Source organism: Coenobita brevimanus, chromosome 84, assembly GCF_032717465.1.
Source record: "Coenobita brevimanus isolate Jiangsu-jjx chromosome 84, ASM3271746v2, whole genome shotgun sequence".
In the NCBI taxonomy this organism is placed as follows: Eukaryota; Metazoa; Arthropoda; class Malacostraca; order Decapoda; family Coenobitidae; genus Coenobita; species Coenobita brevimanus.
Genome location: NC_137037.1, coordinates 47,816,048 through 47,840,391, shown reverse-complemented (window position 1 = coordinate 47,840,391; position 24,344 = coordinate 47,816,048). Strand labels below are relative to the sequence as shown.

The 24,344-nt window shown below is 42.0% G+C and overlaps 1 protein-coding gene and 1 non-coding gene across 3 annotated transcripts in view; both read right to left on the bottom strand.

Annotated features, from left to right (window-relative positions):
- The window catches only part of KrT95D (phosphofurin acidic cluster sorting protein KrT95D), a 393,377-nt gene that overhangs the window by 44,913 nt on the left and 324,120 nt on the right, over positions 1–24,344 (bottom strand). For both annotated transcript variants that reach the window (XM_080280420.1, XM_080280421.1), the window contains exons 2-4: positions 4,506–4,683; positions 2,695–2,820; positions 1,563–1,722 (exon numbers count right to left, since the gene is read on the bottom strand). In XM_080280420.1, coding sequence (XP_080136546.1) covers positions 1,563–1,722; positions 2,695–2,820; positions 4,506–4,683 — 464 coding nt within the window. The remainder of the gene's footprint in view (positions 1–1,562; positions 1,723–2,694; positions 2,821–4,505; positions 4,684–24,344) is intronic.
- On the bottom strand, positions 9,791–9,909 carry LOC145410290 (5S ribosomal RNA). The gene has a single exon (XR_013899253.1). It is a non-coding gene; the product is annotated as a 5S ribosomal RNA (ribosomal RNA).

Sequence of the window (24,344 nt, the reverse complement as noted above, 5' to 3'; positions counted from 1 at the left end):
CTGATCAAAATGAAAATTATGTCACTAGACTGATGGGGTCAATAAGACAACCTCCATACTCCAGACAAGCTACCAAGCTGACTAGAATGACAATTCACACCCTAGGAACAGAGTAATCATGTCATATTGCAGTAAAAAAATTTTTTCTTCCCAGGCTCATCTGAGAATGAACCCAGTGGACTGCAGTCTGAAATAACCCTTTTCCTGCAGTCCATCCTCCTCCTTTCAGGTGAGAGAGAGAGAACTGAAGGATGTTTGCACAACAGGGCAGCAAAGCCACCCAGTCACAGCATATTGCTGCCATGATATTAGGTTTCCCTCTCCAATCTTTGCTTTAGCAGCATAAAAGCTTTACATCTTCAGAACAGGGACAAAGTAGCAAAGCAGCTTTTTCTTAACACCAATCTGATGCATGCCAAGCAAAAATTAGTGGAAAAATTGACCAATAGTCTATCAAATGACCCTCTCACATGTATTTATATTATGAGGAGTATCAAGCAGTGTTACAGTATTAACCATTATAAAATCTGTATTAAAAGAAATTTTAAGACCACACTTCTTTAAACATAACCATCATGCAGCAAATTCCTGGCCTCAGAGGAGTTTTCTACATGTAGGATGTTGTGTCCCAATTAATGTGAAAAAGGTAAATATTTAGTGTCACACTAAAGTATCACTTGTTAACCGGAAATCACACACAGAATAAGGTACTACTTGAAACTCTCCAATCAGAACCTCTGAATGCTGAAATCTGAGAGAGTGGTGGGAAATTTTCAAAAGGATTTTGAGAGCAGAGAAGAGGGGAAGAGCTCCCCTGACCGTGGGACATTCTTCGAGACATCAGCAGCAACAGTGGACCCATGGCTGCAGACACACAAAGGGCGGACATCTTTACATAAGTCTTTGCTACATAGCAGCATTTCAATATCTGGCTTTTTGAGTAAAAATGATCTCACTTTCTCATTTTCATAAACAATCTGCCCAACTACAGACAGCTGTTACCTAAAAACTGTGTTGTGTGTACTGCAGTGTTGTTGTATGTAATGTTCAGCAACTGTTTGGCAAACTGAGTCATGTAATTTATTGAAGTCTTTCAATCTATACTTATACCAAACACTGAAGGCTAAATTGCCATGAAGAAAAATTCATACTAACATACTTGGATGAACATTTTACAGGAATACTTATGTCTGACAAAAATAAATGCTTCATGCAAAATTAAACACGATAATTCCTTGCATATGGCACTGCAGTTACAAACATGATACAGTACCATAAACTATTGTATACTCTTTTCACTTTCACTTGAAGTAAAATTGCCATCTCTTCATCCTGAATACTGTGCTAGTCACAAAAAATTCCTATGGAAAAATGTAGAGCTATAAAACTGTCTTGTCAAATCAGTTGCAAATGGTTGAAACTCTGGGCCAAGTTAAGGTGAATGAACAATACCAACTACAAATATTTCAACTGTACTAGTCAAAAAAATCTTCACTTTAAATAACACCTGACAACTCCTTTAAAAGTACACTTATCATTACAAAACATCTCACAAAACTTACCAGGATTATCTGCCATAAATGACTTAGTCCTCTCTCCTGGTTCATCTGTGTCAACTGGCTGGGAGGATAAAGAAACCATGGTAACTCTGGCCAGTGATGCTCCCTTCTCCTTCCCTTCACTGTAAAGTTCCAGTTCTCGATCCACAGGACGCTGCAACACCTGAAGAAAGTTTGAATATACAGTACTTACTGTACAGATATTTTCATAAGATAAGCCAGCATGGAACAGGGCAGGCCTAATTGGAATGAAGTGATTTTGTTTCGCTTTTTTCACTTTGTTTTTGAAGGCTCCAGCATGCTTGCATGCATTGGCCTTGGTCACCTAATGGTGGCTCTCCATGCTGCTCAGTCTCTGGCAGCCTCCATGTTCAGTCCCTTAACCCTGAGGTCACACTTAATGACATTGTTCCAGGTTTTTTTTTGGTCTGCCCATTGCAACCCCACCCCCAATACATTTCTCACTTTCTGCACCCAATTATCATCCTCCCATCCTCTCCACATGCCCAAACCACCTCAACCTACCTCTCCTCATCACAATACCAATACACTCCAGTCCCATCCTACCTCTCAACTCTTCCATCATAAACCTAACCCCCCCAGGCCTTGCACTCAGGGACGCACTGCACATCCACCTGATCATTGACATTTCTGTACGTTTCTGGTTTATAGGAAGATAACTTGCTGGCAATAATCTAGAACAGGCATGAAGTGAAACAAGTGTAGTCAACTGCAGAGAAGTCAGTGGGTCCTAGTTATGGATGTTTCAAACTTGTTTTAGTAGAGTTTACTAAACACAATCGCTGAGACTTTGAACTTGAGTAAATGAGGTTGCTCTCTTCAGTTTTCAAGTGCCATCCCATTGACACTGGAGTCAATGAGCATATTTTTAATTACTCACACAATAATACTTTCCAGAAAGAGACCATTTATTAAACATAATGCTTAAATTATTTAGGTTATAATTTTTTAAAATAAGGCATATTACAGTACAATACTGTACTCCTCTTACATGTAACCCTTGCATTATTAATAGGGTATGACAACCCCATTAAATGTTAAATTCTAGAATAACTTACCCACATGTACTACTCCCACAAACTCTGAAGGATGGAGGGAAAAGAACTTCAATTACCTGTGACATATTGATGACTCCTACTGCTAGCGTTTTGAAGCCCAGGAAGGTGCGGTTTTTGTATTTCTTGCGCCGCTGGAGCATTATCTGTAGTGTATTTCCTTCCCGCTTAAGGAAATGAGGGTACTGTCAGGGAAAAGTGAGGAAAAATCTTTTACTTATCTTACATTAAATATCATATCATATTGTTTATCAAGGCTCCAACATGCTTGCATGCGTTGGCCTTGGCCACCCAATGGTGGCTCTCAATGCTGCTTGATCTTTGGCAGCATCCCTATTTAGCTCCTTATCCCAGAGGTTACAGTCTATGACCTTGTCCTAGGTATTTTTTGGTCTGCCTCTTGCAACCATACCCCTGACATTCACACTTCTCACCCTCTGCACCCAAATGGCATCCTCTATCCTCTCAAACATGCCCAAACCACCTCAGTCTACCCCTCCTCATCACAGCACCAATACACTCCAGTCCCATCCTTCCTTTCAAGTCTTCAGTTGCAATACTAGCCCTTCTCCCCCCACCAGGCCTCACATTCAAGGACACATTACACACCCATCTAATCATTGTCATTTTTGTACATTTCAGCCTATGAATATCCTCTTCCTTTACTGCCAAGGTCTCACTACCATACAGTATTAAACTCTAACGCTGTTACCACATGCGGCATATATTTTTAATACAATACTGACAGAAAATTTTGAAGTGGAAATAATCAAAAGTAAAATTAAACTGCAGGTTTAGTTCTTTTTGTATCCTGTACTTTTCTGATTAATGATGATTTCTGTTTTCAGATATACATAAAGTAAGCAAACAAACAAACAACAACAACAAGAAGCACGCACATCCATCAACTTATCTAAACCCAAAAATCTGATTCTGTCCTGTGATCTTCACAGCTGACCAACTGCTTTTAAACTCAAATAACTGTACAGTACTTCATTCTTCCCTGATCCTTAACCCTTCTTCCGAGCTGATCAAATTACATTAAAATTATTTAAGCTAACCTTGTCCTGTGACTCTGACATCTGAGCGTTCCCTGCAAGCTTGGCTTTTGACTGCTCACAATCTCAACTCCCTTAGTCTTTGCCTTACCTAGTTCCCTTCCACAAAGTTTGGTCTAAACTGAATGAAAACTAGAAATCGACCTTGCCATGTGACACTGACCTATACAGTATTTTAAAATATAACAGAGGAACCCCTCTGCTGACTCTCAATCCTTCCACCAAGTCAGGCTCAAGTCAGACTGAAACTGTTTTAGTAATTTTGTTCCAAGACATGCACGTCAAACTTTGACCCTGCACTGTGACCTTGACTTTTGACTGACTGTTCTCAACACCAAATCCTTTTCCTGGCTTACCCTTAATTCTCCCAAGTTTGGTCTAAACAGGACAAAAACTGTTTCAGTTCACTCTGCTAGGTCAAACTTTGACCTGGCCCACTGATATGGTACTTCAAAAAATTCCTCTCAAAAACACCAGTTCATCTCACTGGCTGACCCTCAACTCTTCCACTGAAGTTGGTTAAAATCAGTTAAAAACTGCCTGAGTAATTCTGTTCACACACACACACACACACACACACACACAGCTGAATATTACCCTATGGTTACTGACCAAATGGTAGGCTATAATTAACATCATATCTAAAGGGATATTTGAGTGAGACTTTCAGCTAAATATGTTGCCTCCTCTTAAAACTAGAGAAGGTTACCATAGTACTTAGGTACATTAATGGAAAGCAAGTATGTAAACAGCAAAAATCTGATATTTGAATTTTACACATTCTCCACCTTCACAACTCCTTAACACCTTACCTGTAGAGAAAAGGTGAGTTGTAGTTCAATATCAAGGATGCCATTGGGCGGAAGAGGGATCTCATTAGAGCGTAGGGTGCGTTTAGAGGACTGCATCTTGACAGCCAGAGCAACAGAAGTCAAGTCTCCCCCCAAAGGATGAGTTACTTGGAGCCGCGTCACAGTCACATTGCATAACCTGAAAAAAACATATATATAAATTATTTTAAAACTGGTCAGTTTCATAGAGTATGGGATCTGGCTAAAGATATTTGAACAGACTGACAAACAGAGAAGCAGACAGACAAATAAATACACAGAAAGATAGAGATAAGACAGACAGACACACAAACAGACTGAAAGACTGATAGATAGGTAGACAGATAACATCTTTCTAAAATGTCAAAGCCATATATTTCTTTTTTTTATGAAAATGAACAGAAGACTGACAGCCTGCAAAACCCTGTCCTTCCATATAAATTTCAGTAAGTTTCATTTACGTTTTCTTACCTTGAACATGCATAGGACTGCTGAAACAATACAAAGCTTTTACAAGAAGCATACATAAATTAACTTTTGTAACTATTTATCAACAATAAGCTATTCTAACCATCTCCATGCAATAATTATGCCCAACACACACACACACACACACACACACACACACACAAATATTTACTGAAGCTTTGCTCGATTTACTTACTTACGGTAGTTATTATACCAGTACAGTACTATGGTTATCACAAGCAAAACCATTTTAAAGAACACCAAGAGATATAAACTTAATCCAGTGACAAGGGTGGATATCACATAAATGGTGGTCATGATACCTAGTGACACAGGGTGTGTGGTGGAGGCGACGAGGTCGTGCTCGCCCACTTATGAAGAGGCTCGTGGGGCGCCGAGGGGTGGGAACTTTGTTCAGCGCTGCAAGAGAGCCAGCAGAAGGGCTACTGCTGAGGCCGCCTGTGGTGCCTGCTGATCCACCATACAACTGTCGACTACTGGTGAGATCATGAGGTGACGGTGGTTCAGGGGAGGACGAGCACAAGGAGGGCACAGGTGAGGTAGGTGGAGCCAGTGTTTGGCCACTGCTATACATGGCTGCAACTGATTCCTCAGTGCCAGCAAATGAACGTGGCCGCCGCCCTAACCAGGCACCAAGTTGCCGTGCCGGACTAGATGATGACACTCGCCACACAGCGCCCAGCGAACGACGGGGACTGCGGTCAGGCCGGGGCATAGAGTCTGGGCGGGTGGGGCTCCGCACTACTGTCAGGCTGCCACGTTTCTGCAGTGGGTCATAGTAGCACCGGCTACGATGGCCGCCGTCTCCCATGACTGGTGGAAGGTTGGGAGGTGAGACTGTGGCTACTGGAGGTGTGGCAGGGGTTACTGACCAAGAGCAGCTGCGTGGAAACCCACCAGCCATGGTGTCCAAAACTACACCACCACCATCATGAGGTGGTCCAATCACATCCTCCATGCTCACCATTTTGAACCTCCATGACAATACTGTACTGTATTATCTCTGCCTCCCACACTGTCACTTAGTTACCATCTGAGTGTCATTTTCTTTTGTACTGCGTAAATATCAATGTAACAAGTTGAGAGATTCACAATCCAATTAAAATGCCAATTATTACTGTTTAAGAATCTGAAGAATGAATGAAAAATGAAATTTTACACAGCTTAACAATACCCTTTAACAAAACACATTTGCAATCACGATCACGAGCTTGTGCTGCACCAACTGATTAACGTTATAGTGAGAGGAGAGACAATGATCCTTGGCTGTAAGATCTACTGTATATGCTGATATGCCTTATGTGTAAGACTTATAGGTTGTGTATAGAATCAGATAAGTCATATAGTATATAATTATTCTGCAACCATTTTTTTCGCTGTAGTACATACAAGTAGGAATATAAGAACAAAATTCAAGTTAGCTACGGATATCAAAGAAAAAAAAAAGAGGTATATGTAAAGCCAAATGCCATAATCTCTAAAGGGGTTGTTATGAACAAGGTGCTTCCATGTCAACCTATCCTCTGTTATCAGACTGCCCTCCCTCCAACTCACACCACCCTCATTCATATACCTCTCTACCCTACCTGTCCAGCTCATCCTAAGTATTATTCCTATTAACCTTTTTATGTACCATAATTATGGCAGATTTTCACTTGAGTGTTTTTTTTTTTTTAATCATCAGTCTAGGATACTCTCTCTCTCTCTCTCTCTCTCTCTCTCTGAAGTAGATTAAACTAATGCACGATTAACTTAGTCCACTCTCTCTTTCTCTCTCTCTGAAGTAGATTAGACTAATGCATGATTAACTTGTCCCAAACTCTCTCTCTCTCTCTCTCTCTCTCTCTCTACTGCACCAATACAACTTTAAGTCTTTGACCAGTGAGATTTTCAGCCTCCCCCCAACCCCCTCCTCCCCAAGGTCGTTCCCCTTATTGAAGCCTCACACAGAGAGATTGCACGCCAAACTGACATTCTTTCAACCAAGAACAAATTTTGCCATTTAATTTTATACACAGAATTAACAGAAAAGTGTATTAAAACGTAAATGACCATCAAATAAACTTAAGGAAAATATCTGCATCCTCTTATTTCGACAGATTCATTGTATCCGGTCAAATGAAGGAAACTTGGTGAAACGAATGCCAGGTACCAACCATCCACCACAAACAACCATTTTAACAGGGGCAGGAGGATTAAAAAAAAATGATGAAAAAAGGCCAAGATGCACGGGAGATAACAAGAGAAAATTACAGGATGCAAGACCAGAACTGTGAAGGCATCTGAGATGTGTAATGTATATAAATATATCAATAAAAAAATTAAAAATCTATATCTGTATCTAATATCTATCAATCAATTAATCTATCTATCTATCTATCTATCTCTCTCTCTATCCATCTATCTATCTATATATATACACCGGTATATATAGAGAAAGGAGAAATGTTGGTAAATTTTTCTGAAACGTATAACATGAGAATAATGAACATGTTCTTTCTTGTACAAAAGAACAGGGAGAAAATGGACCTGAAGAAGTCCAAATGAAGAAACAAAGAATGAAATCGACTTCATTATAGCAGATAAGAATAACACGATAACAAATGTCACAGTTAACAGCAAAGTAAATATAGGAAGTGATCAGAGAATGGTGGGTTGCATAGCCAGATTCTGTTTCAGACGTGAAAGAAAGATGATTAAAAATAAAAGAGATATGCCCAATAAAACTAAATGAAAACAAAGCAGCCTTTCAATTGGAAATAATGAACATATTTCAGGTTCTAAGTAATGCTGAATGTGACACTGAGGAGTTGAATGACAGACTAACAAAAGTGCTAAGAGACTCAGCTGAGGCAGTAAGGAAACCTAATACAACCAAAGCCAAGAAGTATTCGGAAAAGACACTCGAGCGCATGAAAAAAAGAAGGAAATGAAAGTAAAAACAAAGGAAGAAGAAACAGAATGAGCAGAATTAAATAAGCTTATCAACAAAAGACAAAAAGAAGAAAAATAAATGAGAAACATAGATCACATCAAAGAAACCAACAAAAAAAGGAAAAAAGTCTGAAACAGGTCGAATTAAATGGCACGAAGAAAGCAACAAATTACATTGATGAAAGACTAAAATGGTGAAGTCATTAAATGAGGAGATAAGATGGTGAAGAGAGTTGAAGAATTTTATGAAGAACTGTATGCATCAAAGACAGTAGTACCAATAGCTAACTTTTCAGTTGACACAATGAAATACCTGAGGTAACATGGCCTGCACTATAGGTGCAGGAAATCTTTAAACGAACGAACGAACGAACCAGACCAAGTAAACATTTCTCTTAAAAATATGAAAAGTGGGAAGGCTCCGGAAGAAGATGTAACTGTTGGATGCAGGAGTAGAAATACAAAACAGGCTCGCCTACTTATTTGCTCAATGTATTGCTGGTAGGTGGGGGCACTCACCATTCACTCACTCGATGTAGTGCTGCTCTGGGAGTCTGCACTATCCTCTCTCCTGTCCTTCCTCTTCTGTAATTCCTTCATTCTTTTGTTTATCTTCTGCCTACGGGTGACTTTATACTCCCACTTCTGTCTTTCTTTCCTTCATTCTTTCCTCTTCCTTCTGCCTACGGGTGACTCTAGACTGAGTGACAAGCCAAATGGATTCCTGTACATCAGGAAACCATTTACTACGCTGGGTGGTAACCATACTGTATAACCAAATTATGGCGCCTGGTGGTTTAGTGGGTAATTAGGCACTCCAGTCGGATTGAGCCTGTGAAGGTTTATATCCAAGGAGTGCCTAGCCCCGGGTTCCCACGCTCCTCTGTGGGGTGACACAGGATTGGATGATGAATGATGAATGAAATTAAAAAAACAAAATCCCAAAACATGGTGTCATGCAACAGTTATAAGAAAATCGACTCAAAAGATCTTAATAACTATCGACCCATTAGCTTATTATCAGTTATTTACAAAATCTTCACTGAAGTCCTTACGAACAGAACAACAAATCTGGAAGAAAACCAACCTCGTGACCAGGCAGGAGGATTCCGATGCAGGTATTCAACTACTGACCAGCTACACACAATGAATCAGCTAACTGAGAAAACTAGAATATAAAAAACCACTTTGTTTAGGTTTTGTTGATTACGAAAAGGCATTTGACTCAGGGGAGCAAATAGCAACTATAAATTCACTGCGAGAACAGGGTGCAAATAAGAACATTATAAAACTGCTTGAAAACATATATAATGAGGGAACTGCTACAGTCAAATTACATAAAGACTCGGAAAAAAATTAAGGGCGTGCGCCAGGGAGATACAAGTTCACCAAAATTATTTACAGCATGCCTTGAATGTATTTTCAGAAAGTTACAGTAGACTGGAAAACAAAGGAGTAAACATAGATGGAGGAAAGTTAAACCACTTAAGATTAGCAGATGACACTGCCCTAATCTCAGAAACAGCAGAGACATTGCAAGAAATGTTAAGTGACCTGAACAGAGAAAGTCTCAAAGTAGACTAAAGATGAACCGCAGTAAAACTAATGTTTAATCCACATACACCAAAAAGCGTCATCAGAATAAGCGAAATTTTTTTTTTGAAGAAGTCGAGGAGTATAATTACTTGGGGCAAATACTAAAATTAATGGAAGACCATGATTATTCATTCATTGCCAGACGCCATGTATCCCAAACAAGGTGGCCAAGGGCTTAGAGTTAATTGTTTTACAGGGAGGGGCACTAATCCTCCACCAACCCCACTTGACACTTGGGGAGAACGTTATGCCAACAGCATCTGGCGTTCCCAGGCGGTCACCCATCCAAGTACTAACCAGACCCAACGTTGCTTAACTTCGCTGATCGGACGGGAAGCTGTGTACTCAACGTGGTATGGCCGTTAAGATAAATTACAATTGGATGGAAAGCTTTCGGAAAACATAGAGACATTATGAAAAGTACCAGTAGCTTGCCAATGTGTATGAAACGAAAAGTATATAGCGAATGTATAATTCCAGCTATGACGTGAGGTCGTGAGACATGGAAATTGACAAAATCAGTGGAAAATAAACTACAGTAATCTATTCACAGTGAGCAATGGAAAGGTTAATGTTGGGAATATCTTTAAGACACAAGAAAAGATCAACTTGGGCTAAAGTCCAAGACATTAAAGAAGTTATAAAAGAACAGAAATGGAAGTGGGCAGGCCATGTAGCAAAAATAAGGAATAACCGATGGAGCACGAGACTGACTGACCGGACACCAAAAGATTGTAAGCCAGCAGAAAAAGGCAAATTTGCAGGGAAAACGTGGCAAGGATTGGCTCAGTCCAGGAATTCGTGGAGAAGGTTGGGGGAGGCCTTTGTTCTGCAGCATGCTTATAATGGCTGATGATGATGATGATGATGATGATGATATATAAACATGCGAGTATATCTTGCCACATATACATATTCCCACTCATACACTTCACAATATATGGTATACACTTGCCAGACAAACACCTCATCACACACACACACACACACACACACACACACACACACACACACCTCTTACACCTAACTACATGTATCTCGTCACAAACAGCTACCGTATACCTCACCATACATCCCTTCCCCACACGGCACTGCCTCCTTCATCTCCCCTACGGTAATTACTTGGTGAAATTTTACGATCGATAGAGATAAGCCCTTGCAGCAATATGATGAGAGAGAGAGAGAGAGAGAGTGTTGGGTGGGGAAGGGGAGAGAGAATGTTTGGTAAGGCTGGTGTGTGGTGAGGCAGGAGTGTGGTGAGGCAGGTATGGTGAGGCAGGTGTGTGGTGATTCAGATGTGTAGTGATTCAGGTGTGTCGAGAGGTAGGTGTGTGGTGAGGCAGGTGTGTGGTGAGGCAGGTGTGGTGTGGCAGGTGTGTGGTGTGGCAGGTGTGTGGTGATTTAGGTGTGTCATGAGGTAGGTGTGTGGTGGGGCAGATATGGTGGGGCAGGTGTGAGGTGGGGCAGGTGTGAGGTGAGGCAGGTGTGAAGTGAGGCAGGTGTGTCGAGAGGTAGGTGTGTGGTGAGGCAGGTGTGTGGTGAGGCAGGTGTGTGGTGCAACAAAAATAACACTGTTGGTGGTGGGAAAGGGAGAGGGGCACAGGACAGGCTAATCAAAATTTAATGTGGACAAGATAGAACTCAGACCAGACACCCAGGTCAGGGAGAGAGAGAGAGAGAAAGTGAGGGGGGGGGGATTTCCGGATTCAGATATGCTACCGACTGTGATACCAAGAGGAAAAAAAAAAAGAAAATGAAAGAGAAAAAGAAAGAAAATGAAAGAAAATGAAAAAAAAAAAAAACATAACTGTGATACAAGAAAAATGAAACAAAATGACAGAGAATAAAGAAAGAAAATGAGAATAAAAGAAAAGGAGAAAAAGAAAAAAAATCAATTCGTGGAGGTCTGCTTTTAAAAATTAGTTTCTTGTTTAATATCTTCAATCCAGTAACTTATTTCAATGTAATTCTTGCTGCCTCGAGACGATATTATTCAGCATTGGATTCAGATGTCCCAACAAATTTGATACCGTACAAGGAGGAAAAAAATCATGATAATTTCTTCAATCTGCTGACGTTTTGACTTATTCTTCCTGTATTCAGACGATTTTTTCTGGGTTTGGGCTGAGATGGATTGACAATTAATATATATACCGTACAAGAAATTCGAATCACTAAACTGTTCCCGTCCCTTGTTTGCGTTTCTTCTTACCTCCAGACGATTTTACTCAGCTTAAAATTGGCTTCTCGTACTGGAGGGGTATGGGAAGACCGTAACTAAAAATTTCGGGGGAAAAAAAAAACTACTAAGCTGTATGAAAGCGTCTGAAGTTAGCATGGTAAGAAATGCGTCAAGGCGTTAATCTTGCCTCTATCAGACGATTTTCCTAAACTCTGAGCAGACTTCCAGTGGCGAAGGAATCAATAATAAAGGCAACAGCAAATCAATCTATTCAAGAAGTTTACCACTGACTGAAGAAAATTGGGTGAAAATATCAAGCAAACACACACACACACACACACACACACACACACACACACACACACACACACACACACACACACACGCCATCGGAGTGAAATATTAAAAGCGAAATTCGGTGTCATACAGAATTCTGACTCCATGAACATGTGAACCACGTATAAGGTTTGATTAAGTTAGACTAAATCAGGTTAGGTTAGGTTAGCTTAGGGTAGGTCAGGTAATAAGGTGAGGTGAGGTGGGGTCAGATTAAATTAGGCTGGGTTGGATAAGGTTATGTTATTCCAGGTCAGGCTAGGTTAGGATTAAGTTGAATTACGTTAGATTAGGTTAGGCAGGTCACTCTTCCACGCTGACCAATTTTCTATCCCGCACTGGTACAGATACGCCACGGCACATCCCTTTATCCGGCCCTCATATGAATTTTTAAACGGATTTATGATGTTTAAACCCCGGGACGCTAAATTAAGGGATACTCTGAGCTTCATGAGTGATAAGCTTTGCTGTGAATGGTGATGAAGCTGAGAGGCACTCGATGCGGCGGCAAACTTAATGAAATATGAAGATTATACCCCGTAGAATTTCACACACACACACACACACACACACACACACACACACACACACACACACACACACACACACACACACACACACACACACACACACACACACACAGGGATAGTACTGTACCCATACTATATCACTGTACTCATGTAACCATACATCATAACACCTAAACCTATACATGTCTATGTAATCAGTACAGTTGATGTTAATCAGCAAATTACTTTAAACTGCTGAGTTAAGCTAAGGTTCCCACGCCCGCTGCTCGCTGAGAGACAGTCGGAGGTTAGCCAGCATTCAGAACACAACTATAGCTGTTCTCTCTTAAATAAACCTCCGTTATACGTCGCCTCAGATCTTTGGAATTAACCTGAGTGGGGAACGAGGGGGCAGTGAAACTACTACACAAAGACGATTGGAGGGGCAAAACGGTAGAGTATTCATATTTTCCTACAATAAACTAAAACTCGCTGTCTCACGTCATCACCATCATCATCAGCAGCATCAGTAACAAATCCTAGTGACGCAAGTTTCGTATCCTGATGGCTGTTAATTATACCAGTCATAACCCCCAGTCCTTAACCCCCAACCCCTCCTCCCTAGCCTTAATCCCTAGCCCTAAATACCCAATACCCCAGTCCCTCCCCCTCCAGTCCTAATCCCGTCCTCAATCACCCAATCCCCAGCACCCTTCCCTTTCCCCCATTCCCCACTCCCATTACCCCTTTCCCTGTCTGCCGTGACTGTCCCTAAGCCGATTGTATAAGCAGCTGCCCGGGTACCTAAAAACAAAAAAAAAAAAACAAACAAAAAAAAAAAGCCTGATGTATCGCGCCGCACCATATATACAAAAAATTAAAGTAAAATAAAAATAATGACGTATATGTATCGAAGAGGAAAAAAAATCGTTGAGTTAATGTGCACCAAAAGTAGAGAAATGAATAAATAAATAAAGACGTGCTTGTATTGAAGAGGTAAGATCTCTCTCTCTCTCTCTCTCTCTCTCTCTCTCTCTCTCTCTCTCTCTCTCTCTCTCTCTCTCAGGTGAAAGGCCGTGTTTTTCCCTGACCTTCCACTGACCTTCCAAACTTCATTAATTATAACAGAATTTGAAAGCTTACAACACAAACACTGACAAAACACAGGCAAATAAAAGACATTACAATAACAAACTAAACACACACACATACACACACACACAAACACACCACCTCGAGGTATTCATCTTTAGGGTTTCTTTAGGATATAGCTCAATGTGTGTGTGTGTGTGTGTGTGTGTGTGTGTGTGTGTGTGTGTGTGTGTGTGTGTGTGTGTGTGTGTGTGTGTGTGTGTGTGTGTGTGTGTGTGAGAGAGAGAGAGAGAGAGAGAGAGAGTTGTGGGTTATGACTGGTGCTTATGGCGTGAGTGGTGATAATACCCACAGAGACCCAACCAGGCACGAACTCACTCTCTCTCTCTCTCTCTCTCTCTCTCTAGTTACTTCCTTCTCACGATCACTGTCACCATTACTATACTCTTTATTCTGACGTGGCCTAAAGCTGCCATCTCTCCATCTTGAATGCTATGATGCTAGTCACGAGGAAGTGCTGTGGAATGGATGAAGAGCCGTAGTACTGTCTGCCACTTTGCTACGTGAAATAAGCAGCAAAAGGACGAAAATCTGGGCCATGTTACGGGGAAAAGGATACAGAAAGACATTAATCCTGTCGCTATTACTACTATTATTACTATCACCACTATTACTGCTATTATTACTATCGCCACTACTATTACTACGAATTATAAGTAGATATATAAGTCCGTTTAATCAAAAATCCCACACGCTCCCCATACTTTCCAATATGGCTGACAATTTGAATACTAGAATCACAAGAAAAACATGAATATCCAACGACCAATACCACTCCGGGCATCCAAACGAATTCACACACGCAAAATGGTTGAAATACGATGAAAAAAGTCATTCAAATATAAAACTCGATTAATGGAACTCAAAAAGGGCGGGATTACAAAGAGAAAAGTTTTATAAATGAAAAGCTGATTGGCAGAACTGAAATATCGTTGGCTATCAAAATTATGCTTTCCGGGAAATTCTGAAAAGTTAAGTACCGTGCAGGAACACACAGACTAACTCGACAACTTGAGAATTTTTAGGGAAGAAAGGGAAACGTGAGCAGGGTTTACAGCAACGAGAGAGAGAGAGAGAGAGAGAGAGAGAGAGAGAGAGAGAGAGAGAATTCTCTCTCTCTCCAGGTTCAAAGTGACTTAAAGCCGCCCTTCCTCATAAACACCGGGAAATTCTTATACCTGCTCTGCCCTTATGTCAAATAAATACACAGAAGTTAATATACTGGAAGGAAAGGACGGAGGAAGACGGGGAAAGGGAGGAGGAGGAGGAAGTGAAAGAGAAGACGGTGGGGAGGAAGGGGAAGGGATGAGGAAGAGAGGAAGGAGAGGGTAAGGGGGGGGGAGATGAGGCAAAGGGAAGGAGGAGGGGGAGATGTGAGAGCGAAAGGAAGGTACTAACGGGAGATATTAAAGCAGTTAACGTAGAAGGGAGAGGTGGAGGCACGGTGAATGAGGAAGAACATGAGGGAGAGGGAGGGAAGGTGAGAGAGACGTGAGGAAGAGAGGGGGAAGTGAGAGCAGACAAGGGTGGAAGGGAGAAGGAAAGGAAGGGGCGGGAGGGGGAAGTGTTGGAGAGGAGGAGATGCAGAATGAGTACAAAGGAAAGCAAACAGCACCCGATCTGTAGGTAGTTTCGTGATTGGTATGGGGAAGATTGTAACTAAAAAAAACTATCCTATGAGTTCAAGACAAGGATAGAAAAGCATGAAGGGAGGGAGATTATATGTTCACTCATTATATTCCTTTCCTTTTCACCTACTACCATCTCGCCTAATCGACCACCTCCTCACCCCATCTTTTTCTTCCTTCTCTCGTCCCATGTACCCTCCACTCACCCCACTTATCCCCCACCTACACCCTCACCCACTGAACTCCCCAACTCCTTCCCCCTTCCCCCCTCCCCTTCACTGACCCCACTTATCCCCCACCTACATCCCCACCCAATGACCTCCCCAACTCCTTCCCCCTTCCCCCCTCTCCTCCACTGACCCCACTTATCCCCCACCTACATCCTCACCCAATGACCTTCCCAACTCCTTCCCCCTTCCCTCCTCTCCTCCACTGACCCCACTTATCCCCCACCTACATCCCCACCCAATGACCTTCCCAACTCCTTCCTCCTTCCCCCCTCCCCTCCACCCCCACCCCCATGGCGCACTCTAAACTCCCCGTTAATCAAAGTGAAGAGATCAGAGCACATAAAACGCTCAGAGGCACAGAAGGAGAGCCCACTTCACCTCTTCCTCTTCCTCCACCTCCTCCCCAACCCCTACCTCCTACACTTTCTCTTTTCTGTGCCCCCCACTCCCTAACCTTCACACTCCCTTTTATCTCCCCACCCAACTCCACACTTCCTCTCTTCTATCCCCACCTCCACACCTTCTTCCCCTTCTCCCTTTCCATACTACCTCGTCTCCCTCCCCCCGCCTCCATACTTACTTCTTCTCTTCCCTCCCTCTCCATGTTGCCTCGCACCCTTTCCTCCCCACGCTCTCCCATTCCATATTTTATCCTATTCCGTCCCCACCCTCCACACATTCCTCTCTCTCTCTCTCTCTCTCTCTCTCTCTCTCTCTCCCCATAACCTTGAACTCAATGCTCCTTACATCCAATTAGCTTTTGGTCGCCTCCTTTACTCCCCATCCTCCATAATTACTTCCCCAAAGCACCTCATTACATCACGATAAATCCCAAATCTCTCTCTCTCTCTCTCTCTCTCTCTCTCTCTCTCTCTACAGAATTATTCTGCACATTACACCTCCTTATCCTTTTGCAGGTTACAGACAAAAATTATTCAATATTTCAAACAACGTAAAAATTATATATAAGAGAATGTTAAAGTGTAATATGAAAAATAAATCGCTAAGGAAGCTGGAGGAAGAGGACGCCTTCTAGAGCGCCTCTGTGCACCACCACCACATTAGCAACTAAGCCTCATCGATTATTCTCTCTCCACACACACACACACACACACACACACACACACACACACACACACACACACACACACTGCAAACATCAACAAAGTGACAGGGATCGACAGGGAAGGCGAAAGGGTGGTGGCGTGAAATATTGCCCACTATCCCGGTACTCCCCATATATTCTTGGCGACAAAAAGGCTTCGTAACACCTCTTCCATACCGATTAATTCTGCATATTACAACTTCACATTCCACTGTCTGTTATTTATATCGTTTTAATATCGACTGAGATGTAATGAGAAGAATAAATCGCTAAGGATGAGGTGTTACGGAATCTACAGTCTTTTTGGAATACGGCCAGTCTTTCCACATCCCTCGCTATTTCGGAACATTTCATTATACCGGACCCTTCGTTATACCGGATCGCCCATCATACCCACGGAACAAACACAAGGCAAGTGAACGGAAAAATTATACACGCTATATGCTGCAGTTAATTACATACACGTACAAGCAGAAATACATACATACATACATACATACATACATAAACACATCCATACACGCTAAATACTGAAATTAATTACGCACACACACACACACACACCAAATTCTTCTACTGTTGCCGGAAACTAATAACGTAACAATAAGGATGTAGCAGCATATCTACAGTCTACCAGCCGAAAGAACCACTCTCTCTCTCTCTCTCTCTCTCTCTCTCTCTTTCTCTCTCTCTCTCTCTCTCTCTCTCTCTCCATTGTCCAACTTTCCTGGAATCTCTAAGACCTCGTTCCTGTACAATCTCTTGATCTCTTATCACACCCTCCCTCCTCTCATTCCTAATCCCCCTTTCCCCCACCTTATCACCCCCCTCTCCTACCTCGTCACCCCCTTTCCCTCTCCTTCTCCTCCTCTTCCCCCTCTCCCATCCCATTACCTTCCTCTTTCCCACGTTCCCCCTTTCTCCTTCCCTTCCCCTCCGTCTCCCCTCGCCCCCTATCACCCTCCTCTCCTCCACGTTTCCCCTTTCCCTTCCCTTCCCTCTTCCCCCGCCCCCTATCACCCTCCTCTCTTCCCTCGTCCCCCTTCCCTTCCCTTCCCTTCTTCCCCTTCCCCACCCCCTATCACCTTCCTCTTTCTCATGTCCCCGCTTCCGCTTCCCTTTCCCTCTCCCGTCACCACCTACCCCTTTCATTCATTTCCCTCTTCCCCCACCGTTCATCACCCTTCTCTTTCCTAAGTCACCTTTCCCTTACCCTTCTCCACTCCCTTCCCCCACCCCCTTCACCCTCCTAATCCTCATTCCACTCTCCCCCTCCACTCTTTGGGCTGAATGGCTGTACTCTGAGTGGCACAGGAGGCTTCGCAGTACTTCCTTTGCGATTAATTTTGCATATATTCTTTTTACATGTTTTTTATATCATCTTTGTACCTAACTATAAGTGTTTTTATTTTTCTTGGAGGGAATAATCTTGCAGTCTTCCAGCATTTGGTTCCTTATTCCTTGCATGAAAAAAAAAAAACTATAATCTTTTTACTCAAACTTGTTCTTAAAACTGTCACCGCCCCATCTTGAAGAAACCAGTAAGAAAAGATTAACACTTGCATTTAATTCTAGTCAGGAAGATGTAATACAGAAAGGACGCAGAACCGTAGCACTACTCTTTTCCGCCTTTAATGTACGTGAAATTAGCCGCAAAAAGGACAAAATCTGGGCCAAGTGAAGGTGAAAGAACTACACCTGAAGTCTTGTCTGTAAACTTGAGGTGGTGTTTTGTGTACTACGATCCGAGTCTGTCAACAAGTGGTGTGGATAGCACGTTGCTGTGGTGGTGGTGAGGGGGAGCAGGGTGAGGGGCGAGCAGGGTAAGGGGAGAGCAGGGTTATGGGGGGGAGGCAGGATGAGAGGGAAGCAGGGTGAGGGCGAAGCAGGGTGAGGAGAAAGTAAGAGGGTAAGAAAGGGGGGGAGGAGAGGTGTAAAGAATGAGAGCAGTAGGATGACAGGGTGAAGGAGAGACAGTGAGAGCAGAAATGACAGGGTGAAGGGGCAGGGGAGGGGAGAAAGATTGGGAGCAGTAGGGTGAAAGGGTGAGGGAAAGAGGATGACGGTAGCGGTGAGAGTGACGAAGGTGAAAAAGGGTGAGAGGTGAGAGTAAAAAGGGGAGACGGGTAAAAAAAAAAAAAAAAAAAAAAAAAAAAAAAAAAGTGAGGGATGAGGGGTAACAATGACATGGGTGAGGGTGAAAATTGCATGGGTGAGGGTGGAAAGGGGTGAGGGATGAGAGTGGTGGATGAAGGAAGAAGGCCGAGATGGCAAAGATGATGGTGAAAGAGTGAAACATGAAGACATAATTCAGAGTGGTGGGGGAGGGGGTGCGCAAGAATGAGGTCGAGGGGCAAGGGGGAAGGGGATGTGGGGAAGGGGGAACGGGATGTGGGGAAGGGGGAAGGAGAGACGGCAGCGGTAGGGCATGAGGGGGGTGAAGTAGAGGGGTGAATTAGGAGGGTGGCGAGGGGAGGCTGGGTAGGAGGATGATGAGGGGAGGGGATGCGGGGGATGAGGGAATGGGTCGGGGGAGGTTAGGAAGAGGGGGGGGGGAATAGGAATAAGGGACGTAACTCTTCCTAAAGGCCCCCAAAACTACTGTACCACAAGCACAATTACCACAATCCGCCTCTTCTTCTGCCACCAAAACTACCACAGTCCCATCTGTTTCAACCATCACCACCACCTCACCTACCACAGTCTCATCACCACAGTCACCCCAGTTTCATCACTCATTTCCTCCTACCTGTAATGTTGTCTGTCCTTCATTTCCAACAGGCCTTGAGTGTTGAAAAATTTGCCAGGTCAATTATAGGGTTAATTATCTGGAACTGGTATAAGGACTTACTCTCACAACTCTTTATGAAGGGAGGCTGAGGTGAAGTGATGGGGAGAGATAGATAGATAGATAGATAGATAGATAGATAGAGAGAGAGAGAGAGAGAGAGAGAGAGAGAGAGAGAGAGAGAGAGAGAGAAACATGAATATGGATAAAGGCGACTCAGAAGGATAGGAAAACAAATGTAGGTGAGGAAAAAACAATGAAGGGGCAGAAAAAGAAAAAAAGACAATAAAACAAAGGCAGAAGGTAAATAAACACAAAAAAACAATACACACAATAAAAAAACGAGATGGAAAAACAAACATTAGCAAAAGGGAAGGAAATGGCATCAGAGAAGTACAAAAAATAAAATACATGCGAGGAAAAGGTGAAAGAAAATGGTAAAAGAATGGAGGTAAAGGGAAGAAGAGAAACACACACACACACACACACACACACACACACACACACACACACACACACACACACACACACACACACACAGATAAGAATAAGATACAGGCAAGACAGAGAAGAATAAGACTAATGAGAGAAAAACAAGAATACTGGAAAGGGAAACAAAATGACATGGGAAGAAAGAAATGATAATCAGAAAGCTAAAACAAAGATGAAAGGATGTAAAGAAGAGGCAAAGGTTGAGACAAAGATGAAAGAAAGGAAGTAATAAGGAAAAACAAAGAAGGTAATACGAGGAGAGACTGCGAAGAGAAATACAAAACAAAAATACGACTTAAGAACAAAGAATGAAAAAGATATGAGCGACAAAGGTAAATAAAAAGGATTAATGGAGTGGAGGGAAATGAAAAACAGAAAAAAAAATATATATATATAAGAAGGGAACAATATTAGCCTTCTTGTATGTGTATTTAAATGAAGAATAAAATAACGATGTCTTATATATTTCATCATCACCATCATCATCACCACCAATACTAATCATCATCATCACCATCAATACTACCGTCATCATTATCCTTCTTCTCTTTCTCCTCCTCCTATTCATCACCATCATCACCACTGCCACCACAACCACTACCTCCCTCTCTATCATCACTAACACCACCACCACCACTGCTAGTCACTATAAGCCTGATATACCACGCACGGCCACGTAATGCACCCACAAGTCAAAGGCCTTAAACATATGCAAATTCAATCAGACGGGGTTAACGTACAGCTTTAATCACAAAATCATTTACCGGCTCCACTTTATCAAAAGGTTCGCAGCCTGGAGCGCAAAATAATATACAAACGAATTTCCCTCCAAAGTCATTTCATAATCTATATATAATGCATGAAGAAGCAGTCGGAAATTGCAACAACCCTACCCTTTCAGTCTGGCACAGGATCGAACGACTGACCTTGCCCTGTGACCGTGACCTCCGACCAGTTGCTCTCAAAATCGAATCAGTTCATCCTTGCCTGATTCTCAATTCATCCACCAAGTTTGGTTCAAATCGGAGCAAAACCGTTTGAGTTATACTCTTCACACAAAAAAGGCACACACACACACACACACACACACACACACACACACACACACACACACACACACACACACACACACACACACATATAGTGAAATTATATAGCCTACCCCACCGCCTACCCCACATTAACGTCTCCGATGGTATAACGAAACGTGCAATAAGAGCCTGGAGAAGAGGGAAGAGGAGGAGGAGGAAGAGGGGGGAGAAAAGGGAGAAAGAAGAGGGAGGGAGAGAAGGGAGGTAGATACGAGAAAGGGAAAATGGAAGAGGAAAGGGTAAAAAGGGAGGGGGTAAGAGGAAGGGGAAGGGGAGGACGGTGGAAAGAGGTAGGGAGGGAAGAACGAAGGGGAGAGGAAGGGGAAAGAGTGGGGGAAGAGGAGGGGGTAGAGGAGGGGGAAAGAGGGAGGGGAATACAGAAATGGATAGAGAGAGAAAAATAGCCAAGTAAATACGAGGGGAAACGAGGGAAAAATGGAAAGAGAGAGAGAGAGAGAGAGAGAGAGAGAGAGAGAGAGAGAGAGAGAGGAGAAAACAAGGAAATTCAAGGACGACGACATAACAAGGAGGGAGGGAATAAAGAAGATCAAATAACAAAGGAATATTAAGGAGTATTCCTGGTATCATGAATAATAAGGAGGCAGAGAAAAGAAGGAAGAAAGTTGAAGGTAATGAAAATAAAGAGAAAATAACATAGAGAAGGAACAGAGGATAACGAATAGAGAAAAAGTAAAAAATAAATAAAATAATAAATAAAATGGGGGATATACCAATTGGATTTTATTTAACTTAACGTAATCTAAAGAGATATTCGTCCTTTGGCGGGCAATTCTACGCCAAGTTAAAGTGAACAGGGTATAGTTCTCGCCTACTTTAACTGCCCACTTAACCCACTCATTCACCCCTCATCACAAGCGCGGCTAATGGAGTGTAAAGAGGTTGGTGGGTGGCTATTAACGTTGGCTATATCTCCAATGCACTTACTCAGGACACATAAATATTACCGCTAATTCGTGGCCTCAACTAGCAAAACAACGACCGTAATATCTGGATAAGTTTCGTAAATCTCATTCCCTCACTCCTCTCTCTCTCTCTCTCTCTGTAGATGAATGTGTCTGCCTATCTCTCCATCTCTGCATCACCCTCTCTCCCTCTGGATGAATGTGTCTGTCTATCTCTCCATCTCTGTTTGCATCGCCCTCCCTGCTCTGTCTCTCTCTCTCTCTCTGTCTCTGTCTCTCTCTCTCTCTCTCTCTTTCTCTCTCTCACAGGGGTCCCATGCACTGAGTTTTAAAGTATGTAGTGACTTTAAAGCTGCCGCCTCGCCTTCAGGGCCGGCCATTTCACGTCACAACCCTCATTTTTCGATCCATGCTTTTTTTCTCCACATTCCAGCATTTTCCCGTTCATTTTTGCGAATTCTGAGGCATTTTCCTACAATAATATGCATTTTTCGAATTTTTAAATGTGTCAATGCGCCTGTTTTGCCCTGTTCTCGTTCAGGTCCGCTTGTTTTCTCGCCTTCTAGTAGATTTTAGCATTTTGTCTTCTATTTCCGCATTTCTGGACAGTTCATTATTTTCTCGCCTTTTCTCGTAAATTATCGCATTTTTAAGGATTCTGGTCTCTCTCTCTCTCTCTCTCTCTCTCTCTCTCTCTCATTACTTTTTTTTTTTTTTAATACATTTCCGTCCCAAGTACTTATGCCATTTTTCACCCCATTTCCCCACTGTTCCCCAATTTCCTCCTCGTTTTCATAAAATTTCAATTTTTTTTTTCTCCACACTTCGCATTTACCCGAATTTTCAGTACAGGTAACTTTCACGCTTTTCAGTAACTTCCGTATTCTTTTTTTCACTCATCCGCATTTCTCCATATTTTCAAAGAATTTTTTGCATTTTTTTCACACCCGCGGTCTTCTTCTCGTCTTCTTTCTTTTTTTTTTTTCTTTTTTTTTTTTTTTTTTGCATTTCCGTACACTTTAATTTTTTACAATACTATTTTCATTTTTTCTCATTTTTCTGCATTTCCCCGCTCACTTCATTTTTTTATTTTTTCACTCATTTCCGAACTTTCCCATATTTCACCAGAGCAAAATTTTCTGTTCGTTTCCTCATTTTCAATTGATTTCTGGACTTTTTTTCTTTCATTTCCGCAGTGCTCTTCACATGTCTAAATTCTATGCACTCTTCCATTCATTTTCGCACTTTTTTTTTCGGAGATCCATACCTTCCGTGTGTGTGTGTGTGTGTGTGTGTGTGTGTGTGTGTGTGTGTGTGTGTGTGTGTGTGTGTGTGTGAGAGAGAGAGAGAGAGAGAGAGAGAGAGAGAGTCATGCATAAAACAAATATAAACCCTAATCCAACAACACAAAAGCAGTGTAATAACAAAAACAGATAAATAAGAAAAAAAAAAAAATCCTTATCATGCATCAAAAAAATTCATGCTAAGTTTTATTCAATTTGCAGAATTTATAATACCCCCTCCCCCCCAAAAAAAAACGCAAAAAAAAAAAAAAATCAACCAGCAAAATGATCAGTCTATGGAAAACGAACCATAAATAAAGCCAGTTCGAGCCTTATCCAAAAATTTCTGAGTAAATGAATATTCCATGAGTTTTACCTGCTCTCTCTCTCTCTCTCTCTCTCTCTCTCTCTCTCTCTCTCTCTCTCTCTCTCTCTCAGCGAAATCAGCAGTCAGTTAAATTCGTAATAAAGATGAAACAACGTAACTGAGAACCAACCATGAGGAAAAAAACACTGATACTTAAATGAATCACAGACTGAAAGTAAAATTCAGGTGTGTAAAATGGCAGTGTTGACGTGGAAAGAGACTCGACAGGTAGGTAAATATGTGTGGAGATAATAATATGAAAAAATGTACACACACACACACACACACACACACACACATACAACTACAAATAAATCGACTAACACTTAATTCTTTGCCCCGAGGACGGACTTCTGTGATCTCTACAGTGTGGTGGAGACCGTACTGTAAATGTTCAGTTTCTTTCACTTTTCAGTTTGGTGTCATTCCTTCACTTGTCAACTTCAAACCTGGCATGATCATTCCTAAAGCAAATAATCTACCTCCAAACTTCTTATTTATTAATTATCTAGTTATTTGCTTGGGAATTTAGAGGGTCAAATAATATAATTCTTTTACTAAAATATGGCAACACGAATACGTAGAGTTTATCAACTTTTACGAAGAGGGGTGAGAAGGACCATGCGTGTGTGTAAGACCATCCATTATGCCCTTGTGTTTGTTGCCAATATACTTAATCTTATTATTGCTATATACAGACGATTACATATACCTGA